General features: G+C 33.6%; 6 protein-coding genes across 7 annotated transcripts in view; 4 read left to right on the forward strand and 2 right to left on the reverse strand.

Moving 5' to 3' along the window:
* The window catches only part of LOC106099633 (DNA topoisomerase I, mitochondrial), an 8,037-nt gene extending 4,563 nt beyond the window's left edge, over positions 1 to 3,474 (forward strand). The window contains exons 8-10 of the mRNA XM_013278229.1: positions 512 to 1,809; positions 1,976 to 2,252; positions 2,514 to 3,474. Coding sequence (XP_013133683.1) covers positions 512 to 1,809; positions 1,976 to 2,252; positions 2,514 to 2,616 — 1,678 coding nt within the window. The 3' untranslated portion in view covers positions 2,617 to 3,474. The remainder of the gene's footprint in view (positions 1 to 511; positions 1,810 to 1,975; positions 2,253 to 2,513) is intronic.
* LOC106099634 (ATPase WRNIP1-like) lies at positions 2,649 to 6,633 on the reverse strand. The gene is made up of 8 exons (XM_013278230.1): positions 6,246 to 6,633; positions 5,960 to 6,172; positions 5,477 to 5,649; positions 5,141 to 5,392; positions 4,647 to 4,824; positions 4,342 to 4,525; positions 3,884 to 4,129; positions 2,649 to 3,800 (listed from the first exon to the last, which is right to left on the reverse strand). Exons 1-8 carry the CDS (start codon positions 6,480 to 6,482, stop codon positions 3,703 to 3,705), a joined length of 1,581 nt encoding a protein of 526 aa, XP_013133684.1. The 5' UTR covers positions 6,483 to 6,633; the 3' UTR covers positions 2,649 to 3,702.
* Positions 6,634 to 7,109: 476 nt separating this feature from the next.
* LOC106099836 (dolichyl-phosphate-mannose--protein mannosyltransferase 4) lies at positions 7,110 to 11,784 on the forward strand. 2 transcript variants are annotated; one of them, XM_013278507.1, is made up of 10 exons: positions 7,110 to 7,164; positions 7,263 to 7,395; positions 7,468 to 7,655; positions 7,867 to 8,168; positions 8,429 to 8,591; positions 8,695 to 9,009; positions 9,081 to 9,363; positions 9,828 to 10,095; positions 10,163 to 10,380; positions 10,994 to 11,784. In XM_013278507.1, coding segments are annotated over exons 1-10 (2,364 nt in total). In that variant the 5' UTR covers positions 7,110 to 7,162; the 3' UTR covers positions 11,486 to 11,784. The 2 variants fall into 2 exon arrangements, with proteins under 2 accessions (XP_013133961.1, XP_013133962.1); XM_013278508.1 differs by lacking the exon at positions 7,110 to 7,164 and having other exon boundaries at positions 7,182 to 7,395.
* Positions 11,785 to 12,141: 357 nt separating this feature from the next.
* Positions 12,142 to 13,887, forward strand: LOC106099755 (putative nuclease HARBI1). The gene is made up of 2 exons (XM_013278400.1): positions 12,142 to 12,685; positions 12,821 to 13,887. The coding sequence occupies exons 1-2, from the start codon at positions 12,257 to 12,259 to the stop codon at positions 13,586 to 13,588; spliced, it is 1,197 nt and encodes a 398-aa protein (XP_013133854.1). The 5' UTR covers positions 12,142 to 12,256; the 3' UTR covers positions 13,589 to 13,887.
* Positions 13,888 to 14,178: 291 nt separating this feature from the next.
* On the reverse strand, positions 14,179 to 15,620 carry LOC106099757 (proteasome subunit beta type-7-like). The gene is made up of 4 exons (XM_013278402.1): positions 15,401 to 15,620; positions 14,894 to 15,330; positions 14,534 to 14,739; positions 14,179 to 14,367 (listed from the first exon to the last, which is right to left on the reverse strand). The coding sequence occupies exons 1-4, from the start codon at positions 15,460 to 15,462 to the stop codon at positions 14,227 to 14,229; spliced, it is 846 nt and encodes a 281-aa protein (XP_013133856.1). The 5' UTR covers positions 15,463 to 15,620; the 3' UTR covers positions 14,179 to 14,226.
* Positions 15,621 to 16,040: 420 nt separating this feature from the next.
* On the forward strand, positions 16,041 to 18,319 carry LOC106099756 (dnaJ homolog subfamily B member 11). Its single transcript, XM_013278401.1, has 5 exons — positions 16,041 to 16,601; positions 16,796 to 16,972; positions 17,275 to 17,442; positions 17,642 to 17,852; positions 18,144 to 18,319. Exons 1-5 carry the CDS (start codon positions 16,152 to 16,154, stop codon positions 18,197 to 18,199), a joined length of 1,062 nt encoding a protein of 353 aa, XP_013133855.1. The 5' UTR covers positions 16,041 to 16,151; the 3' UTR covers positions 18,200 to 18,319.
* The last annotated feature ends 68 nt before the right edge of the window (positions 18,320 to 18,387 follow it).

The raw sequence follows: 18,387 nt of genomic DNA on the forward strand, positions 1-18,387 counted from the left end.
TACTGATACAAAGCACATTCAAGCAAAAAAAAGAGACATTTCAAACATCAGATAAAGTTGTCTATGGAGCAACTGTATACAGCCCAATGTGTATCGGATGGTCAGGCTATACATACTAATCTTTAAAGTAGAATTTTCATGAAAATATGCACCATAAATACTAGCAACACTCAGAATTTGCGTTTATATAAAAAACGTCAAAAAAGCTGTATTGGTGTGGTGAAATAAGTGCAACAAATGCTCTTCGTAATGTTAACTAAAAATGTCAGTAGATGGCGCTTATTTTTAAATTTAACATGACATGTGTTTTAGGTTATGTTTCATAACAAGATGTTTGTCATTTTCGGAATTAGGTTATTTAGAATAAGATCTTTTACGTGCAGTTCGTCACAAAAACGTTTAAGATTGATAAATGTGAATTTGTTTCATAATTTCAAGTACATATATTTCATTGTATAAAATGTTTAACTTAATTTTCGATTTCTATAATAATGCAGTGTTCTTTCAATAGGTGGGAAGAAGAAAAAAAGGATGATGGAACAAAGTGGAATTACCTGGAGCATAAAGGACCTGTATTTGCACCAGACTATGAACCATTGCCTGAGAATGTTAAGTTCCGTTATGATGGCAAAATAGTGAAATTATCTCAAGATGCGGAAGAGGTTGCGGGATTTTATGCACGAATGTTGGACCACGACTATACTACAAAGTCAACCTTCAATACTAACTTTTTTACTGATTGGCGTAAAATGATGACACATGAAGAAGCTAAGTTAATCAAGGATCTCAATAAATGTGATTTTAAAGAAATGCATGCATATTTCCTGAGTGTGTCTGAGAAAAATCGTAACCGTACAAAAGAAGAGAAAGCAGCAATTAAGGCAAAAAATGAGGAGATACAAAAAGAATATGGCTTTTGTACAATAGATGGACATAAAGAAAAAATTGGCAACTTTAGAATTGAACCTCCGGGCTTATTCCGAGGTCGTGGGGAACACCCCAAGATGGGCATGTTAAAGAGACGCGTTATGCCTGAAGATGTCTTAATTAATTGCTCTAAGGACAGTAAGATTCCTAAACCACCAGCAGGACGCAAATGGAAAGAAGTCAGACATGACAATACGGTTACTTGGTTAGCCTCGTGGACAGAAAATGTTCAAGGCCAAACAAAATATGTCATGTTAAATCCTAGTTCAAAATTAAAAGGTGAAAAAGATTGGCAGAAATATGAAACGGCTAGGAAGCTACATAAATGTATAGACAAGATAAGAGAAACATATAAAAGTGACTGGAAAGCCAAGGAAATGCGTGTGAGGCAGCGGGCGGTAGCCCTGTACTTCATAGATAGACTCGCCTTGAGAGCTGGTAATGAAAAGGATGATGATCAAGCCGATACAGTAGGTTGTTGTTCTTTGCGAGTGGAACACATCCAGTTGCACAAAGAAAAGGATGGCAAGGAGTATGTGGTTGTATTTGATTTCCTTGGTAAGGATTCTATTAGATATTATAATGAAGTACCGGTTGAAAAGAGAGTGTTTAAGAATCTCGAACTATTTATGGAGAACAAAAGAGATAGTGATGATTTATTTGACAGATTAAATACCCAAACATTAAATGAACATTTGAAAGATCTGATGCCAGGATTGACGGCGAAAGTTTTCCGTACTTATAACGCTTCTATAACATTGCAAAGGCAGTTAGATGAGCTGACGGATCCAAATGCCTCAATACCTGAGAAGATCTTAGCATACAATCGGGCGAATCGAGCAGTTGCTGTTCTGTGTAACCATCAACGTGCTGTGCCAAAAGGTATTTATAACACGAAAATTTATGATAATTTTTAGTGTATTTTCATTAATTTGGTTTAAATAGTTTAGTCTTAAGTGTTTATCAAAACCAAAATATGATAAAGTATTCCGAATAACGTTATTACTAACCAATTTTCCCCATTGTTTTCAAAAATGATTATTTTAAGGTCATTCAAAGTCAATGGAGGCTCTCAAAGAAAAAATCCAAGCAAAACGCGACCAGGTAGATGAAGCAGAAGAAGATTTAAGAGAAGCAACAAAGGCAGCAAAACGCGGCTCTGTTAAAGAAAAAATTGCTGCTGATAAAAAGAAAAATGCACTTGAGCGCCTGAAGGAACAACTTAAAAAGCTAGAGCTGCAAGAAACTGATCGCGATGAAAATAAAACTATTGCTTTGGGCACCTCGAAGTTGAACTATCTCGATCCACGAATTTCAGTGGCTTGGTCAGTAAATTTCATATTCTTATTGAGTACAAGCAGTCAGTGAACGCATCAGTGCAATTAAGAAAAAGTGTAGTCTAACCAAGAATGTAAAATTCTTGTAGTGGGTCAGTGCAAATTTGCCCCTACTCTTGTAAAAAATTTTGAATTTAAGTAATCGTAACTGTCTGATGACGCAGTCATACAACTGATGCAGTCATATTTAAATATACGATATATATTTTTATTATAGAAATACAAATTTATGAGGTTTTTATGTTGCAGGTGCAAGAAACATGGTGTTCCCATTGAAAAAATTTACAACAAAACACAGCGTGATAAGTTCCGTTGGGCGATTGACATGGCCACTTCGGAATACGTGTTTTAAGTTAGTATTTAGCATTAGCTATACTCATTTACATTTTGTTAAATCTGAAAACGTTCCACTTTATACTGTATTTTTATGATTTTACATAACTCTTATTTATTTTATGAATTGTGACCCGATGTTATGTTGTATGTTTCGTGCTATTAGTTTATGTAGGCCAATTTTCGGATACAAATTGATCAGCATTATTGTAATTTATTATGTTCCTTCAACAATAAGGATACAAATTGGAAGTCTGATTCTAATAAAAATTTACTGTATTAATTTTCATATTTGCTTGTAGTTTAGTTAAGTTAGTTTTACTCCGTAGGATAAGCCAAGCAAAAGTGCAATCTTTTGTTATCAATCTTCCACCAGTTCAGTGTCTCTGCACTTAATTCATTAATGTACATTGTAATAGTTGTTTAAATTTGACATTTTTCACTTCTTTTATTATATTATAATATGAATGATAAATACTTTTAAAAGTATTTGTTTCATTACCTACATTTGTACATAAAAGGCTGTTTCATTTATCATCTTTTGACCACCTTTTAGTAAATGATGTCTAAGCAAAATTGACAGTGTACATGTAAGATATTGATCAAGTGTAATATCATAAGGTGTAGCACTGTGTGAGGTGACTCGTGAGTAATTGTGCACAATGTGCAAGTAGTAAATGTTGTAAAGTAAATATAATGTTATTTTATTTTTTATATTCATGAAAACGGAATTTTTGGCAAACGCCATCAGTTTAAACAAAGGTACAATTTTATAGGTAATTTAGAAATGTTAACGTGTGAAGTATTGTAAATAGTAAATTTATACCGTGTCGTAAAATTGTGAAATGAGATTATCCCAAATAAAATATTGATAATAGGAATATTTCATTTTCATATATTACCAATAAAAATCACGTTGTAATCATGTATTAAGTTGGTAAGCAACAATATATATGTTTAATTTTCTTTTAACATATAATAGTACAATTTTAGACACATATCACTTTTTCAATCTTATTTTTTAAAAAATTAACAAAGAATACATAACATTGCAAAAAAATCTTGAATCCTGAATGAGAAATGATTGTTATACGATTGCTGCATTTTAAGGTTCATGGAAAAAATTCGTACTCTCCATGCCATTTGGCATATAATTCAAGCCAGATTCATTCTTGTGCAAAAGATTGTAACCATTGCCATAGCCTAAAAAAGAGTACATAAAGTATTAGGATAAAAAAGGAATCTAAAGTGAGTAAATGTGAAACCATAATTAATATAAAACAGACCTAGAGATTTCATCAGTTTTGTAGGTGCATTCCGTAAGTGTAAAGGAACAGATGGTAAACCACCCTTGGTGTCTTTTAAAAAGGCCTGACATCTCTTCATTGCTTCATACACTTGTCGACTTTTAGGCGCTCTAGCTAGACTTACAGCACATTGTACTAAAAGGATATCACATTCTGGCATTCCTATATGTTGACATCCTTGAAGACAAGCCACAGCTTCGACGATTGCATTCTGGTCTCCTAAACCTGTTAAAATGAATATTGCAACTAATTTATTTATAATTTTTATACCTCGTAACAGTTTAGGCAGCTTAAGCCGAGAAAAGTTAAAGTTTAGTGAATTTTTAACGCCGGCGCCCAGATATATTTTAACTATAAAGCGCGGCATAACCATTCAGTTCACAATAACAATGTAATAAAAATCATGCAAATTTTTAGATAGTGTATTAAACATTTACCAATGTCTTCACAAGCAATACGAATTAGTCGTCGCGCTATATAGAGAGGATCTTCGCCGCTGTGAAGAGCTCTAGTAGTCCAATATAATGCTGCATTGTCGTCACTTGCCCTAATGGACTTGTGTATTGCAGATATTATGTTATAATGTTCTTCCCCTTGACGATCATAAAGGACATGTGATCTCTGGAATAATTTTACAAAAACCTTATTTCAAAAAACGAATCTATATTAATCACAATAAAATGGTTTTGTTTCTAAAACTTTAGAACTACATATATATAACTATATATCAACTTTTATTTACCTTTATACCATTTTGCAGATCACTTAATGTGATAACTTGTGATACATTCTTGTTCATATTTAACTGTGCTTTGGCAGCTGTGATAGCAAGTTCAAGAGCACCAAGTGCAATTCTTGCATCTCCATCACAAACTTCAGCCAACCATTGCAGTGATTTATTTTCTATTACTAGCATTTCTCTAAAAATTAATGTTTTTGTTTAGTTATTAGCACACTAACTGTTGGACGTGAATTCGCCCGCGTAAAATTAAAAAAATCATAAAAAACTTAGCCTTTGTTACTCACTGATACAGAGGTTTTTATTGGTGAAAGATTTTTTAAAAACAATCCGGTAGTTTTTGAGTTATTTCATTACATACAAAAATACAAATCTTTCATCTTTATTATATTAGTACAGACAAAGCCAACTCCATATGTTCAGGTTTTACTAAAAACTGACTCTCACAACTGTAAATGGCTTTATAGACTCAAATTTACTTTAATGACATGACATACTTTGATTCCTTATTATTTTCTTTTATATCTTCCGCTGTATCAACCAGTACAGCTAACTTATTTCTCACTACAGATCTAATTAATATTTGTAATATATCATCAATGGTTAATTTTGATAAGACAACCACCCTACATCGACTTAAAAGTGCATTATTTAAACTGAATGATGGGTTTTCTGTTGTTGCACCAATTAAAATCAATGTACCATTCTCAACATGTGCAAGAAAACTATCTTGTTGTAATTTGTTGAACCTGAAACATACCAGAAGTTTACACTAGTCTAGTAGTTAAGGCGTACAAAAGTATTTCCTATTTCTATCATATTTGATATAATACCTATGTATCTCATCCACAAAAAGCACTGTCTGTCTTTTGTACTGTGATTCATTTTTAGCAATTTTGACAACTTCTTTTACATCATTTACCCCAGCCATTGTGGCAGATAGTTTGACAAACCTTAAATTGTTACTTTCCTTACAAATATGTGCTATAACATTAGCAATTGATGTCTGAAAAGAAATCTTTGTAAATAAAAACATTAATACCTTTGTCTTGTGTAACTGTAGAACTAAATTAACAGTTAAAGACCAGAAATCATTTATCTGGTTAAATAACAGCAAAAATTGATGTATTTATTAACTTGTAATTTAGTTTAAAATTTAAAAATCCCTAGTTATCAGTAAACTAATTATCAGAATTTTACATTTTTATTACTGAATAAATTAGCAATTATTTGTGGATTACTCTAGCTCTATCTGAAGAAAAGACAAAAGCAATATGCAATATAAGTAAACTTGAAGTTTTTATCATGTTCAATACCTTTCCACAACCTGGTGGACCCCATAATATCATATTTGCAATTTTTTTCTGTTCCAGTATAGAACGCAACATTGATCCAGGTCCAAAAGCCTCTACTTGGCCAACTATATCATCCAACTGTTGTGGTCTCATTTGTTCAGCTAGTGGGATACCTTCTTGTAATTTTGTTTTGCAATTCTTTGAACTTGATCCATGTGGTTCATTTGTAATGTCCTAGTAACATTTTAATGTTCTTAACCGCAAAATAATTTATTATTTTGTTAAGTAAACATTGTAATAAACCTACTTTGCTGTTTGAAGTTGTATCTATACCTTCTACTTTTAATCGTTTCGCCGTAAACAGATTTTCTTTTAAATGTGAATTATCCCTTTTACTTGTTTTTTCCATTTGCGAATTCAAAAACAAACATTTGTTAACGTGGTTTTCAATAGTTTCATTTCGGAATTCTCGATTACATACAGGACAAGATACCATGCCCGGTTCTTTATCACTTTTAGGATAGTTTAAATTGTGGTTAGACATTCTCTAATTAATATTATTATCCTATCTTTTAAAAACTTTTAAGTTTTAACTTACAACTAACAAAGATGATCTTTTACAACATCGGTAAATTATACTGAATTATTAATATAATGCAATTTATATGTTTTGGTTTTGTAAGTTTTGAATTCTAGTGTCGACACATATGAGTATGACATATATTGACACATATTTGACGACTTGTCATTGTCATCAACAAAATCTTTTACAGGTAAAATAAATGATAAGAAGTTTTTTGTTACACGGTAACACCCTTATCGCTGCTGTAGAACTACAAATTATTTGAACCGGTAAGCACCGGCAAATATTAAAACCAAAGAGGATATAACATTTAAAAATGATAGCTCATTAGCGGCTGTCAATGTCGTATCTTCATCTTTTATCTTATTTGTGCCTCTAGTCAACCACTAAGAGGCGATGCTTTTATGATGAGTTCATAATAACACAAGAGTAAAAAAATTCTGACGCGGTAGCTACAGTAAAAAAGAAAGGGATCTTTTATTTTGTTAAACAGTTTTTAATAACGTATTTATTTTTAATTAGGCGCTAGAGAGCTATCATAATTTATTTTGTCTTTTGCTCACCGGGTCAAATAACGTGTCGGTCTATATGTACACATACTCTTTGATTCTTGTCAAACGCGAAAATTTGAAAGTTGCAAAATGTAAATGTACAGTTATGTTGCAGATTTTCTATTTCAATTTTGTTGTTCACGCTATTTAAGCCTTTTGTTTCATTTTGTAGCTTAAGTATATTTCACAGGAAACATAGAATTTGCAGAATGGATATAGACAAGAGTTTAAGAAAACGTAAAGATAAAAAAAAATCTATTGAGGTCAACGAACTAGGAGAAAAATGTATAAAAGAGTCATCTGAAGTAGCAAATAGAGAAAATGTGCGTTATTTACAAAACAATAGGAAAATTCACGATTAGATATAACAATAAATAGTTATTTTTTCATTTTAGGTGAATGAGTCAACTGTAAAAAGTGATAATGACCCTTCTACATTATTTACTACAGCCAAAGGCGAAAGCTCTAAAAACGGTCCAAAAGGCTTTTATCTAAAATTTGAGATTGATATTGTGTTTTTATTGTTATTGGGACTTGCACTGTGGACTCGTACATACAATTTAGAGGAGCCTCGATATATTGTGTATGTTTTAATTTTTGTAATTGATACTATATCCAATTTTTGGTGGCTGTTGTGTCATCATCTCCCCTGCCTTATCCTTAAAATGTGTACTTAAAATTTTTATCAATAGTTGGTGTTAGCAATTTATGTAATTCCTCTACTTTTCTAATTTGTTTTCTTTTATTGCCAAAAGTTGGTTTGAATAACAATGGTCATCTTTTGTTAATTCCAGATTTGATGAACTACATTACGGCAGATATGTATCACTATATACTAAGGGGGTATTCTTTTTTGATGCTCACCCACCACTTGGTAAACAATTATTATACTTAGCGGGCCGGCTTGGCGGCTACAATGGAAATTTCACCTTTGATAGAATAGGGTCCCCCTATACAGACTCTGTGCCTATCAGAGCACTGCGAATGGTTCCTGCTATTAGCGGTAGTCTGCTTGTGGGCATTACTTATCAATTAATGTTAGAAGTTTCTACATATCAATGGACCGCTGTACTGGCAGCTTTGTTAGTTCTATTTGGTCAGTATAATTTTCTAATATTATTAACAACTGGATTTAGCTTTTGACTACGTTCACGCGTAATTAAAAAGAGGAGTAAAGATACTTATATGTTCTTTCAGAACTTTATATGTTCTACATCTGTACCAAATTTCATTAAGTTCCGTTGATTTGTTTTGGAGGTAACTTCTAACAAACAACCATCTAAACTTTCGGCATTTATATTATTAGTAAGATTATTAGAGGCTTTAAATTGTAATATTTTATGTGTAATTTTTCAGAGAATTGCTTTCTTACACAGTCAAGATTTATGTTGTTGGAGAGCATACAACTACTGTTTGGTTTGTGTGGAATTTATTGTGTAATCAAAAGCACTACTAAGACAGGCCCTACTTCAATACTGTGGCTTTGTGTCGGAGCAGTTTCCCTTGGATGTTGTTTTTCGTAAGTATTCAAATACTTTATTCGTAATATTTTACTTGCTTCAATGTTTAAAATTAGTTTTATTTTTACATATTTCTAATCATCTTATGTCATTTTTTTTCAGAGTTAAATATTCAGGCATTTACACATATTATTTAGCACTTTTTTTGGTTGGAAGACAAATGTGGCAAAGAATTGGTTGTACAGAATCCACCTTGCGTCTTGCCCTGTCTATAGTTTGGCGATCATTTGTATTAGTAACATTGCCACTCATTGTGTACATTGGTGTATTTTATGCACATTTGGCAATGCTACCAAAAGCAGGTCCTCATGACAGTGTTATGACAAGTGCATTTCAAGCTTCACTCCAAGGAGGACTTGCTAGCATTACAAGGGGACAGCCTCTTCATGTATCACATGGATCTCAAATAACTTTAAGGTTCAGACTTTATTTATTTAAATTTAATAATAATCTTATGCTTATACTACAACACATTATTACTCAACCAGGCACTCTCACGGACGGACTTGTTGGTTGCACTCTCACGCTCATGTGTACCCGGTGCGCTACACCGACGGCCGAGGCTCTTCGCATCAACAGCAAGTCACATGCTACAGTTTCAAAGACGTCAACAACTGGTGGATAGTGAAGCGTCCGGAGCAGGCCTCACTGGCGGTCTCCAGCCCGCCGGACGCCATCCGCCATGGCGACGTGGTGCAGCTGCTGCACGGCATCACCAGTCGCGCCCTCAATTCCCACGACGTCGCCGCACCTGTCTCGCCACAATCACAGGCACTATATTAACTATGTACTAAGAAAAAGTGTAAACATACACTACTTTGTGGTGTATGTTTACACTTAGGAAGTTAGCAATCATGGCATATTTTTGAATAATTCTTTATTTAATAAAAAGCCCTACACTTGCGACACGTTATAGGCTATATATTTAACTTAGGGGTAGACAACAAAGGGACAAAAACTAAAAGTTATGATCATCAAACAAGCATGGTTGCCATGGCAACAGTAATTGTCAGCCTTTGTTGTCATTTGTACATTTGAATTTAGACATTTGCAATTTAAAGTTATACAAATGTAAACATCAAGTAAAGTTTTTATAATTCCAAACAGATGATGTCCCACAGGAATAGCTAGTGTAAATTATATGTGTGAAATACAAAAGAAATAATTTTACTTTAAAAGATTTTTTTAATATGTTTTAGACAATTATATTGATAGTATTGTGTATATTTGCGCAGGAAGTGTCTTGCTACATTGACTACAATGTGTCAATGCCAGCTCAGAACTTGTGGCGAGTGGAGATTGTGAACCGCGACAACGAGGAGGCAACTTGGGACAGCATCAGGTCGCTCGTGCGACTCATACACGTGGACTCCGGGTCCGCGCTGCGGTTCAGCGGCAGACAGCTGCCATCCTGGGGCTTCCACCAGCACGAAGTAGTCGCAGATAAAGTTGTGACGCATCAGGATACTATATGGAATGTTGAGGAACATCGATACACAAAAGGTAAATTATAAATCTTGAAACATTTGTTGATCCTTAAAATTTTTAACATCTACCCTACATTTTACAGCCGAAGACAGGCGCGAGCGGGAACGGGAGCTAGTATCGGCCGAAATGATCCCAACGGCCGTGACGCAGCTGTCGTTCTGGGCCAAGTTCATGGAGCTGCAGTACAAGATGATAGCGCACGCGCCGGACGCGCCCAGCGGACACATGTTCGCCAGCGAGCCCACAGAGTGGCCCCTTCTCTCCAGATCCATTGCGTACTGGTTGTCGCCGCATTCTAATGTAAGACCTTTTCTCTAACTATCTATACTTAGGGCCTGTCCCACCACTGGCTAATAGTGGCTCAGATAGCTTAAAAATGACGTCACTGTCAGATAAGGTTACGAAAACCGATATTTCCATCACATATTTTACATTTTGGATTGTCAGATAATTAACAATTTGGTGGGACAGGCCCCTGATACTATAAATCTTGCACACATAATTTTTTATGTAGAGTGTCATATCACAGCGTATAATCACAGCATATTTTGGAATAATACTCTCTATAAAAATGCTCTACACTTACAAAAGTCTATTGGTTACATATTTTCATGCTATTTAATATAGTGGTGAATAAATTTGGAAAAAACGGTCCTGCAGGAATGTAATAAAAACTACATGCCAATAGCAGCAAACAAGCAAGATTGCCATGGTAACAGTGATTTTTAGCTAAAGTCATTGTCATTTGTCCATTTGAATTTTGACATTTGCAATTGATAGTTTTACGAATGTAAACAAAGTTTTTATAATTTCAGCTGGCCTTGCTAATAAACTAATTAAAGTAAACTAAGTGGAAAAAAATGGAAGAATGCAGCATTACGTTTTTTTTTTCATAGTACTTCGTTATTAACAGGCGCAGATTCACCTGATCGGGAATCTTGTGACGTGGTACGCGGGAACTCTTTCGGTCTTACTGTACAGCGCGTTGCTGGCGTTGTATGCTATCCGGCAGCGACGTATGTGTGAAGATTTACCACTACAAGCGTCTCATCAATTTTACAACGCCGGGTGCATTCTTTTCTTAGGATATTGGCTACATTATCTTCCATATTTCTTTATCGATCGTACTCTTTTTCTACACCATTACTTACCTGCCTATATTTTTAAGATATTACTACTAACGTATGTAATAGATCATGTGTATTTTGTTTTACAATTGAGAGAAAAAACGCGTGCATTTACCAATGTGTTCATTATAGGGATAACTGTATGGCTAGCATATGTTTTGCTCACTTTTGTAAAGTTTAGTGTTCTCAGTTATGGCAACACTGACTTAAATGAAAATGACCTTATGAATCTAAGATGGAAAGATACTTGGGACTTTATTCTGCACAAGCGAGGTTGACTTTTAGTTATGTAGTTATTTATAATCAATTATTTATAAGCTAACTTTTCATAATACTCAATTTATGTTTAGTTATATTCAGTTTAGTCATTGTGTTTGAGTATTTTATTTTTTTTATTGTAGAGCAAATTGTATGTTATTTAAATTAAAAAAAAACTTATTATATAATTGTTAATACAAATATGCAGCTCCATTTAGCTGTAAGCTTTACTTGTACAATGAGAGCTTTAATGTATACACATATTCCGTCCATAATATTGTTTTATGTACAAAACTTTTATTACATAGAAATAATTAAATGTTGTTGTTTTTTAAACCCTACCCAACCCATCCTATCCTTACCGTACAACGTAAAGTAGTACTTGGCTCGGTTTTCCTCATGACCTTCTTGTTTTTTTTGTAATTATCATATAAAATGTTTAATTATCCTATTGTATCATACACAAATCGAAAATTAATCTTACCCCTGTTTCTTATAAGCGCAATATTTGTGATGATGCATAATTAGGTGTTGTCGGAGACACGCAGAAACAATTTTCTTAAAGGTTATGGTGATTTTTAATTTGGCTTAAAGGTTCAGTAGTCAGGCCTTGAAATCTTCAAAACAAACCATTTGACATTATGTTTTGTTATGTTTGCCAAACAAACGTCAAAAATCAAAAAACCTAAAACATTAAGCAAAACAAAACACCTTATTGGTATTAAATAATATTTAAGCAAGATATATTACAATCGAAGGGTATTTGTGTACTGTAGTTACAATACATTAAAATGGATTCAGCTGATGAGGAAGAATTATTATTTTTAAATGCCAGTATTGCCTTTATACAGCAACGAAGGAAACCCAGATTATGGGTACGTAACTTCTTTAAAAAAAGGGAGACCCATGGGGTTTGCAGTTCTTTATACAATGATTTAGTTATTCATGATGCAGTAGGCTTTAAAAATACTTTACGAATGTCACCAGAAGATTTGGAAATACTATTGCAAAAAGTATCTCCTAAAATAACAAAACATGACACAAATTTTAGACAGGCTATTTCACCAAAGGACCAGTTATTAGTAACTTTACGTTATCTGGCAACTGGGGACACATACACAGCTTTAATGTTAATAAGCAGAATCTCAAAAACTAAAATAAGTGTTTTTGTACCTGAAGTGTGTAAAGCTATTGTACAGGTGCTTGCTGACTATGTTAAAGTAAGTAAAACTATTTATTTTTAAATATTTAAATTAATAGTCTACATAACACCATTTGGTAATTAAGCCACTGATAACATGTAATGCTATTTTGTGTGAGTCTGATGAAAATTACAGTTTGTTTCTGTTTTGTAGATGCCAACAACTGCAGATGGATGGGAAGAAGTTGCTCAAAATTTTAAAATAAAATGGAATTTACCTCACTGTATTGGTCATCTAGATGGCAGGCATATAGAGATGATCAGGCCTAAGAATGGAAATGATTATATTAATTATAGAAAAAATTACAGCATAGTTCTTTTAGGCCTAGTTGATGCTAATTACAATTTCCTATATGTAGATGTAGGAACGCCAGGTAAAATTTCAGACAGTGAAGTATTTAATAATAGTAATTTATGCAGATCATTACAAAATTTGCCACAACCCAAACCATTACCAGGAAGGACACAACCTTCCCCTTATGTTATTATTGCAGATGATGCATTTGCACTTAGTAAACATTTATTAAAACCTTATTCATACTATCAGGTAAATGGACATGCAGAAAAGATGTTCAACTACAGGTTAAATAGGAGTAGAGTGGTTGTAGAAAATGCTTTTGGCATTCTTTCCGCACGATTTAAAGTTCTCAGGCAATCAATTTTAGTTTCCCCCACAAAAGCATCTACAATAGTGTTAGCTTGTGTATATTTGCATAACTTCTTAAGGAAAAGTGAGAGATCAGTCTATTTATACACCCCACCCGGTTCACTGGATGAAATGAACCCAGTGAGTGGAGAAATCTCACTAGGAACCTGGAGAGATAAAAATCAAGGCATGATTTTACTGCAAATGGGACCAAGCTTGGATTGTCCTGAAGGAGTAGCTGTGCGTGAAGAGTTTAAAGCTTTTTTTATGACATAGGGAGTGATCAATCAAAGCATAATTAATGCAAATACATGAAAATTGCAGTAATCAGCTATAATCATGTGTGTAATGAAGCAAGATATGTTTGATTGCACAATTTGAAAAATGGATTTTTATCAGTTAATTTTAGCAGATGAAGTTTATGAAAACTGTTTTCTACACTGAGACTCTTATGTAATAGGAACTTTTCTCCTTTAATGTATTTCTTGTTAGTGGTTTGATGAGTAGTTTATCAAGATGCCTTTGATACATTTTGTTGTTTGTTCTCATCCTTTACAGTAAATTGTTTATGTTCATGAATTCTTTAATTTATATTTACCATGGAATGGTGCATATTGAATTGATTATAATTGTTTTCTATGCTGCATTATTGCTTGCACTTTTATTTATACACCTTTACCTATGTTTTGATTTAATATCTGGAGGTTTGTCCGCAAAATTTAATTGTAATTACCAAATGAAGAGCATAGAAATTAAGTTATAATTATATTCAATAAAATGTTATAAAAAGATGTGTTGCTGTGTATTTATTTTCTCATCTCATATCTTGTAAATGTGCAACTTACAACTGAAGTAAACAAACTCTATGTATTCCAAAAGTATTTATTAATTTTAAGGATAAATGAAGTGTATTATTAACGGCGGCTGTGAGAAGGCTCCACATCCATTGGTTGCACCGGATGCACTGACACAGACTCTACTTCTAATGGGATCACGCGCTGCTTCAACACTGCAGTTGTTCCAATAGGATATCTGTACGATCCCTGCTTCTTGCCCTGCAATTTAATATTTTTATACTTAGAATAGTAGTCAAACATACATATTAATAAACAGATGTCAGATTCCTCTTCTAGACTTACATACAGGAAAATCAAACATTTGGTACTCAATTATTTCAAAATCTGGTATTGACATAGAAACATATTTGATAAAGAAAATTACCTTGATATTAGCTTCTTCATATGTTCTCAAATACTGGGCTGGACCAGAGTTGCGAATAACACACAAGTCCACATTAGATCCTGACCCCAAGTCATTGAAGATACCAGCAGCAATTGCATCTCTCACAAGCTTCTTCCCCTCTTCCTCAGACAAGTTGGGCTTCCATCCAGATTCAAACACTGCCATAGCTGCTAAGGAACCAGAGCCTGTGAAAAAGGACCATTTAAAAGTATTTATAGAATTTTATAAGTTAATTTCTAAGGAAATAACTATTGTACTGTTGCATATTTATCATTCCACCAATAATAAATTATACATACAACATATACATTCATTGTCTTCAAATGAAAAATATCTTACCCATAGTAGCATAAGGCAGTTTGTCAACAGATCCATGTGGATAGATACAGTAAATGTGGGGCCCTGTGCGGTCAACACCTCCAAGCACAAGAGCAGCTCCTATGTAGCCCTGATAACGGAACAACATACGCTTCAAAAGTGTCGATGCCGTTTCGACAGGTACGGTGCGCCCCGTGTGTAGACGTTGCAATTCTAGTTGCGATGCCACCGTCTGAGTGGTCATTTCGGTGTCAGCGGCAGTACCCGCTCCACAGCAATACATATTGGATGCCAAATAATGGATCTTTTGACAATTTTTATCAGAAACAACAGTGTTCTCAGTTGCTCTAGTATCGGCTCCGAGAATTACACCATCCGCGTAAATAATGCCGACTATAGTTGTACCGGTTTTTGTTGCCTTTGGTGCAGGAAATCCTTTCTGAGCAAGGAATGCATTACTGAAACAGATACCTCGGATATTAATTATAAACGGTTCAAAATATCCAACATACATTTCACAAAACTTACCGTTGACAATTCTCAAAAGAGAAACCGGGAGCTGGTACCTCGGGGATTAGTACAGACGCCATGGTTTACAATGCTAATTCAAGTAATTGAGTATTAAGATTCAATTACTTAAATTCAAGTTTACAACAATTATAAAAGCAGTAAACCACAAATACAGCGAATAATGATAAGCATGAGCCAGCAATTGTTGGTCTTGATGTGACATTGACAGCGTGAAATAAAAGTGACATTTCTTATTTTTAATAATTGTTTTGTGGCAGCAGCTATATGGAGCGGGCATCCAGATTGGGGAATACCATTCACTCGGTGATGCTTGGTAAATAATTCATGTTATAAAATGACACATATTATACCACAAAGTAATTTATGCCCTAAAGTATTTTTATAATTATATTTTTTGTACTCCATTTTTAAAACTGCATGAGTGAAAAATAAAATGAAGACACGTAAATTCTCATTCTGGCAACATACTACAAGTACGAGTCCGCACTTGATTGGTTAATGTTATCGTTCTAGATATAGACCTTAACACGAGGTGTGATGACCTAAAAACACAACATTACGAGAAAGAGATATGTCGTTTTTCTATTAGAAGGCAATTAACCAATGAAAGCCAGACGAATTGTCTCAATAGACTTGTCAAATGATGTTACATGTCAAGTCAAAAATGAAAATGTGTAACAGGCGTATTAGTTCAAGTTAACAAATTTTATTCTAAACTTAAACAGTTTCTAGAGGAGGACAATTCAAAATGTTAATTGATAAAGCATATGTGTGTTTAATTTATTTAATATCATCAATTTTGTTAACAATTGCTGGTCGTGATTTTTATCAAATACTCGGTGTGTCTCGTTCAGCTAGTACCAATGAAGTAAAGAAAGCTTACAGAAAACTTGCAAAAGCATTACATCCAGACAAGAATCAGGATGATCCAGATGCATCACAAAAGTTTCAAGATCTCGGTGCGGCGTATGAGGCTCTTTCGGACCCTGAAAAACGAGAATTGTACGATAGGTGCGGCGAAGAATGCCTAAAGAAAGATGGTATGATGAACAACAATGATCCATTCGCAAGCTTTTTTGGAGACTTTGGTTTTCATTTTGGAGGAGAGCCCCAACACCATGAGACTCCTCGTGGTGCAGACATTGTTATGGAGTTGACTGTATCCTTAGAAGAACTGTATAATGGGAATTTCATAGAAGTAAGTTACTCCAATTTATTCGTCGTTTTAATGAAACGGAAAAATCCAATTTAAATTTGATTTGAGATTTACTGAATTTAAATATAATGGAGAGCAGACATAATGTAAATTGACATTTTTTAATGTAGTAACGCTGTTAAAGTCTTAGTATGTGACAATTCTAGTAATGTAAATCTATTTATATATTTTCGCAGATAACAAGAAACAAACCTGTAATAAAACCAGCGTCTGGTACTCGTAAATGTAACTGTAGACAAGAAATGGTGACAAGGAACTTGGGACCTGGAAGATTCCAAATGATGCAGCAGACAGTGTGTGATGAGTGCCCCAATGTAAAGCTGGTCAATGAAGAAAGACTGTTGGAAATTGAGGTGAGTTAACAAACATGCTTTACTCATATTTCAAGCAAAGAGATAACAATAATATTATTTTACAATGTGTTACAAGTTTAGATAACATTGGGGTCAATTAAATTCAATTTCCAGTCGGTTTGATTATAGTTTGGGAGATGAGAAGTTTGTTTAAAAAAATGGGAATATAATAAAGGGAAATTATTAATTTGGAATATCAATAAATTGACTTTTATCCCCAAATTGTCATATAAAATAATATACTTTTGTTAATTTGTTTTAATCACTGAGATATATAAAAATATTGCACTTTCTATTTTAAGGTGGAAGTAGGAGCACCTGATAATTACAAAACTAAGTTAAGAGGAGAAGGTGAACCGCATATGGACGGAGACCCTGGGGATTTGGTGATTGTGTTCAAAACAGAGAGGCATCATCAGTTCACCAGGCGGGGAGATGACCTGTACACCAATGTCACCATTTCATTGCAGGTAAATTGTGTTTTAATCTTAAATCCATATATTAAGTCTTTAAAATCTTTTTATTGAAAACTAATTTTTTTTAGCTGATTCCTACAAAACTATAGATTCAATCAAGCCACTAGGGAAAATAATCACATTGGGCAGATTGACACACCTTTGTTATATAGTTTCTTGTTATTTTATAATATTTGAGCTTCATTTTTTCCAGGATGCCCTGACTGGTTTTACGATGGAGTTGGTACATCTTGATGGGCACAAAGTGTCAGTATCTCGCGACAAGGTGACGTGGGCGGGAGCTCGTGTACGTAAGAAGGGGGAGGGCATGCCCAACTTTGAAAATAATAACCTCCATGGGAATTTGTATGTCACATTTGATATTGAGTTCCCCAAACAGGACTTCTCAGAAGAGGATAAAGAAGGTTAGTGAATAGTTATTTTTTTAATCTAAAATTAACTGTAGCTCATAGACTTTGTCCACATAAAATTAAACATAATAAAAAATATAGCCTAGAATTTTATTAAATCTACCCAGTAGTTTTACGTAAATCAAATACATAGTATAATTTAAATCTCTCCTTTATAATATTAGTATACATTTAAGATTTTTTGATTTCTTGAGAATTTGATTTAAATACAATGTTCTTTTATCATATAAAATGGAACATTTTACAGTGAAATTTCACATTGTAAAAATCCGTTTTCTTTTTCAGCACTGAGAAAAATACTTAAGCAGTCAAAGAATAACAAACTTTATAATGGACTTTAGTGATATAATTTATTTAAGTAGAAAATTGAATGTGATGGTGATGTTTCATATGTGTGAACTGAGTTACTTGTGTTGCTTGTGAGATTTGTCAATTTTACAAAATAAACCATTTTAATGTAACAAGTTTTTTTCTTTTATCCATATTAAATGTAGAAATAATTTTACTTGTAAGTACATAGTGAAAAGAA

This window comes from Papilio polytes, unplaced genomic scaffold (assembly GCF_000836215.1).
Source record: "Papilio polytes unplaced genomic scaffold, Ppol_1.0 DF824102.1, whole genome shotgun sequence".
In the NCBI taxonomy this organism is placed as follows: Eukaryota; Metazoa; Arthropoda; class Insecta; order Lepidoptera; family Papilionidae; genus Papilio; species Papilio polytes.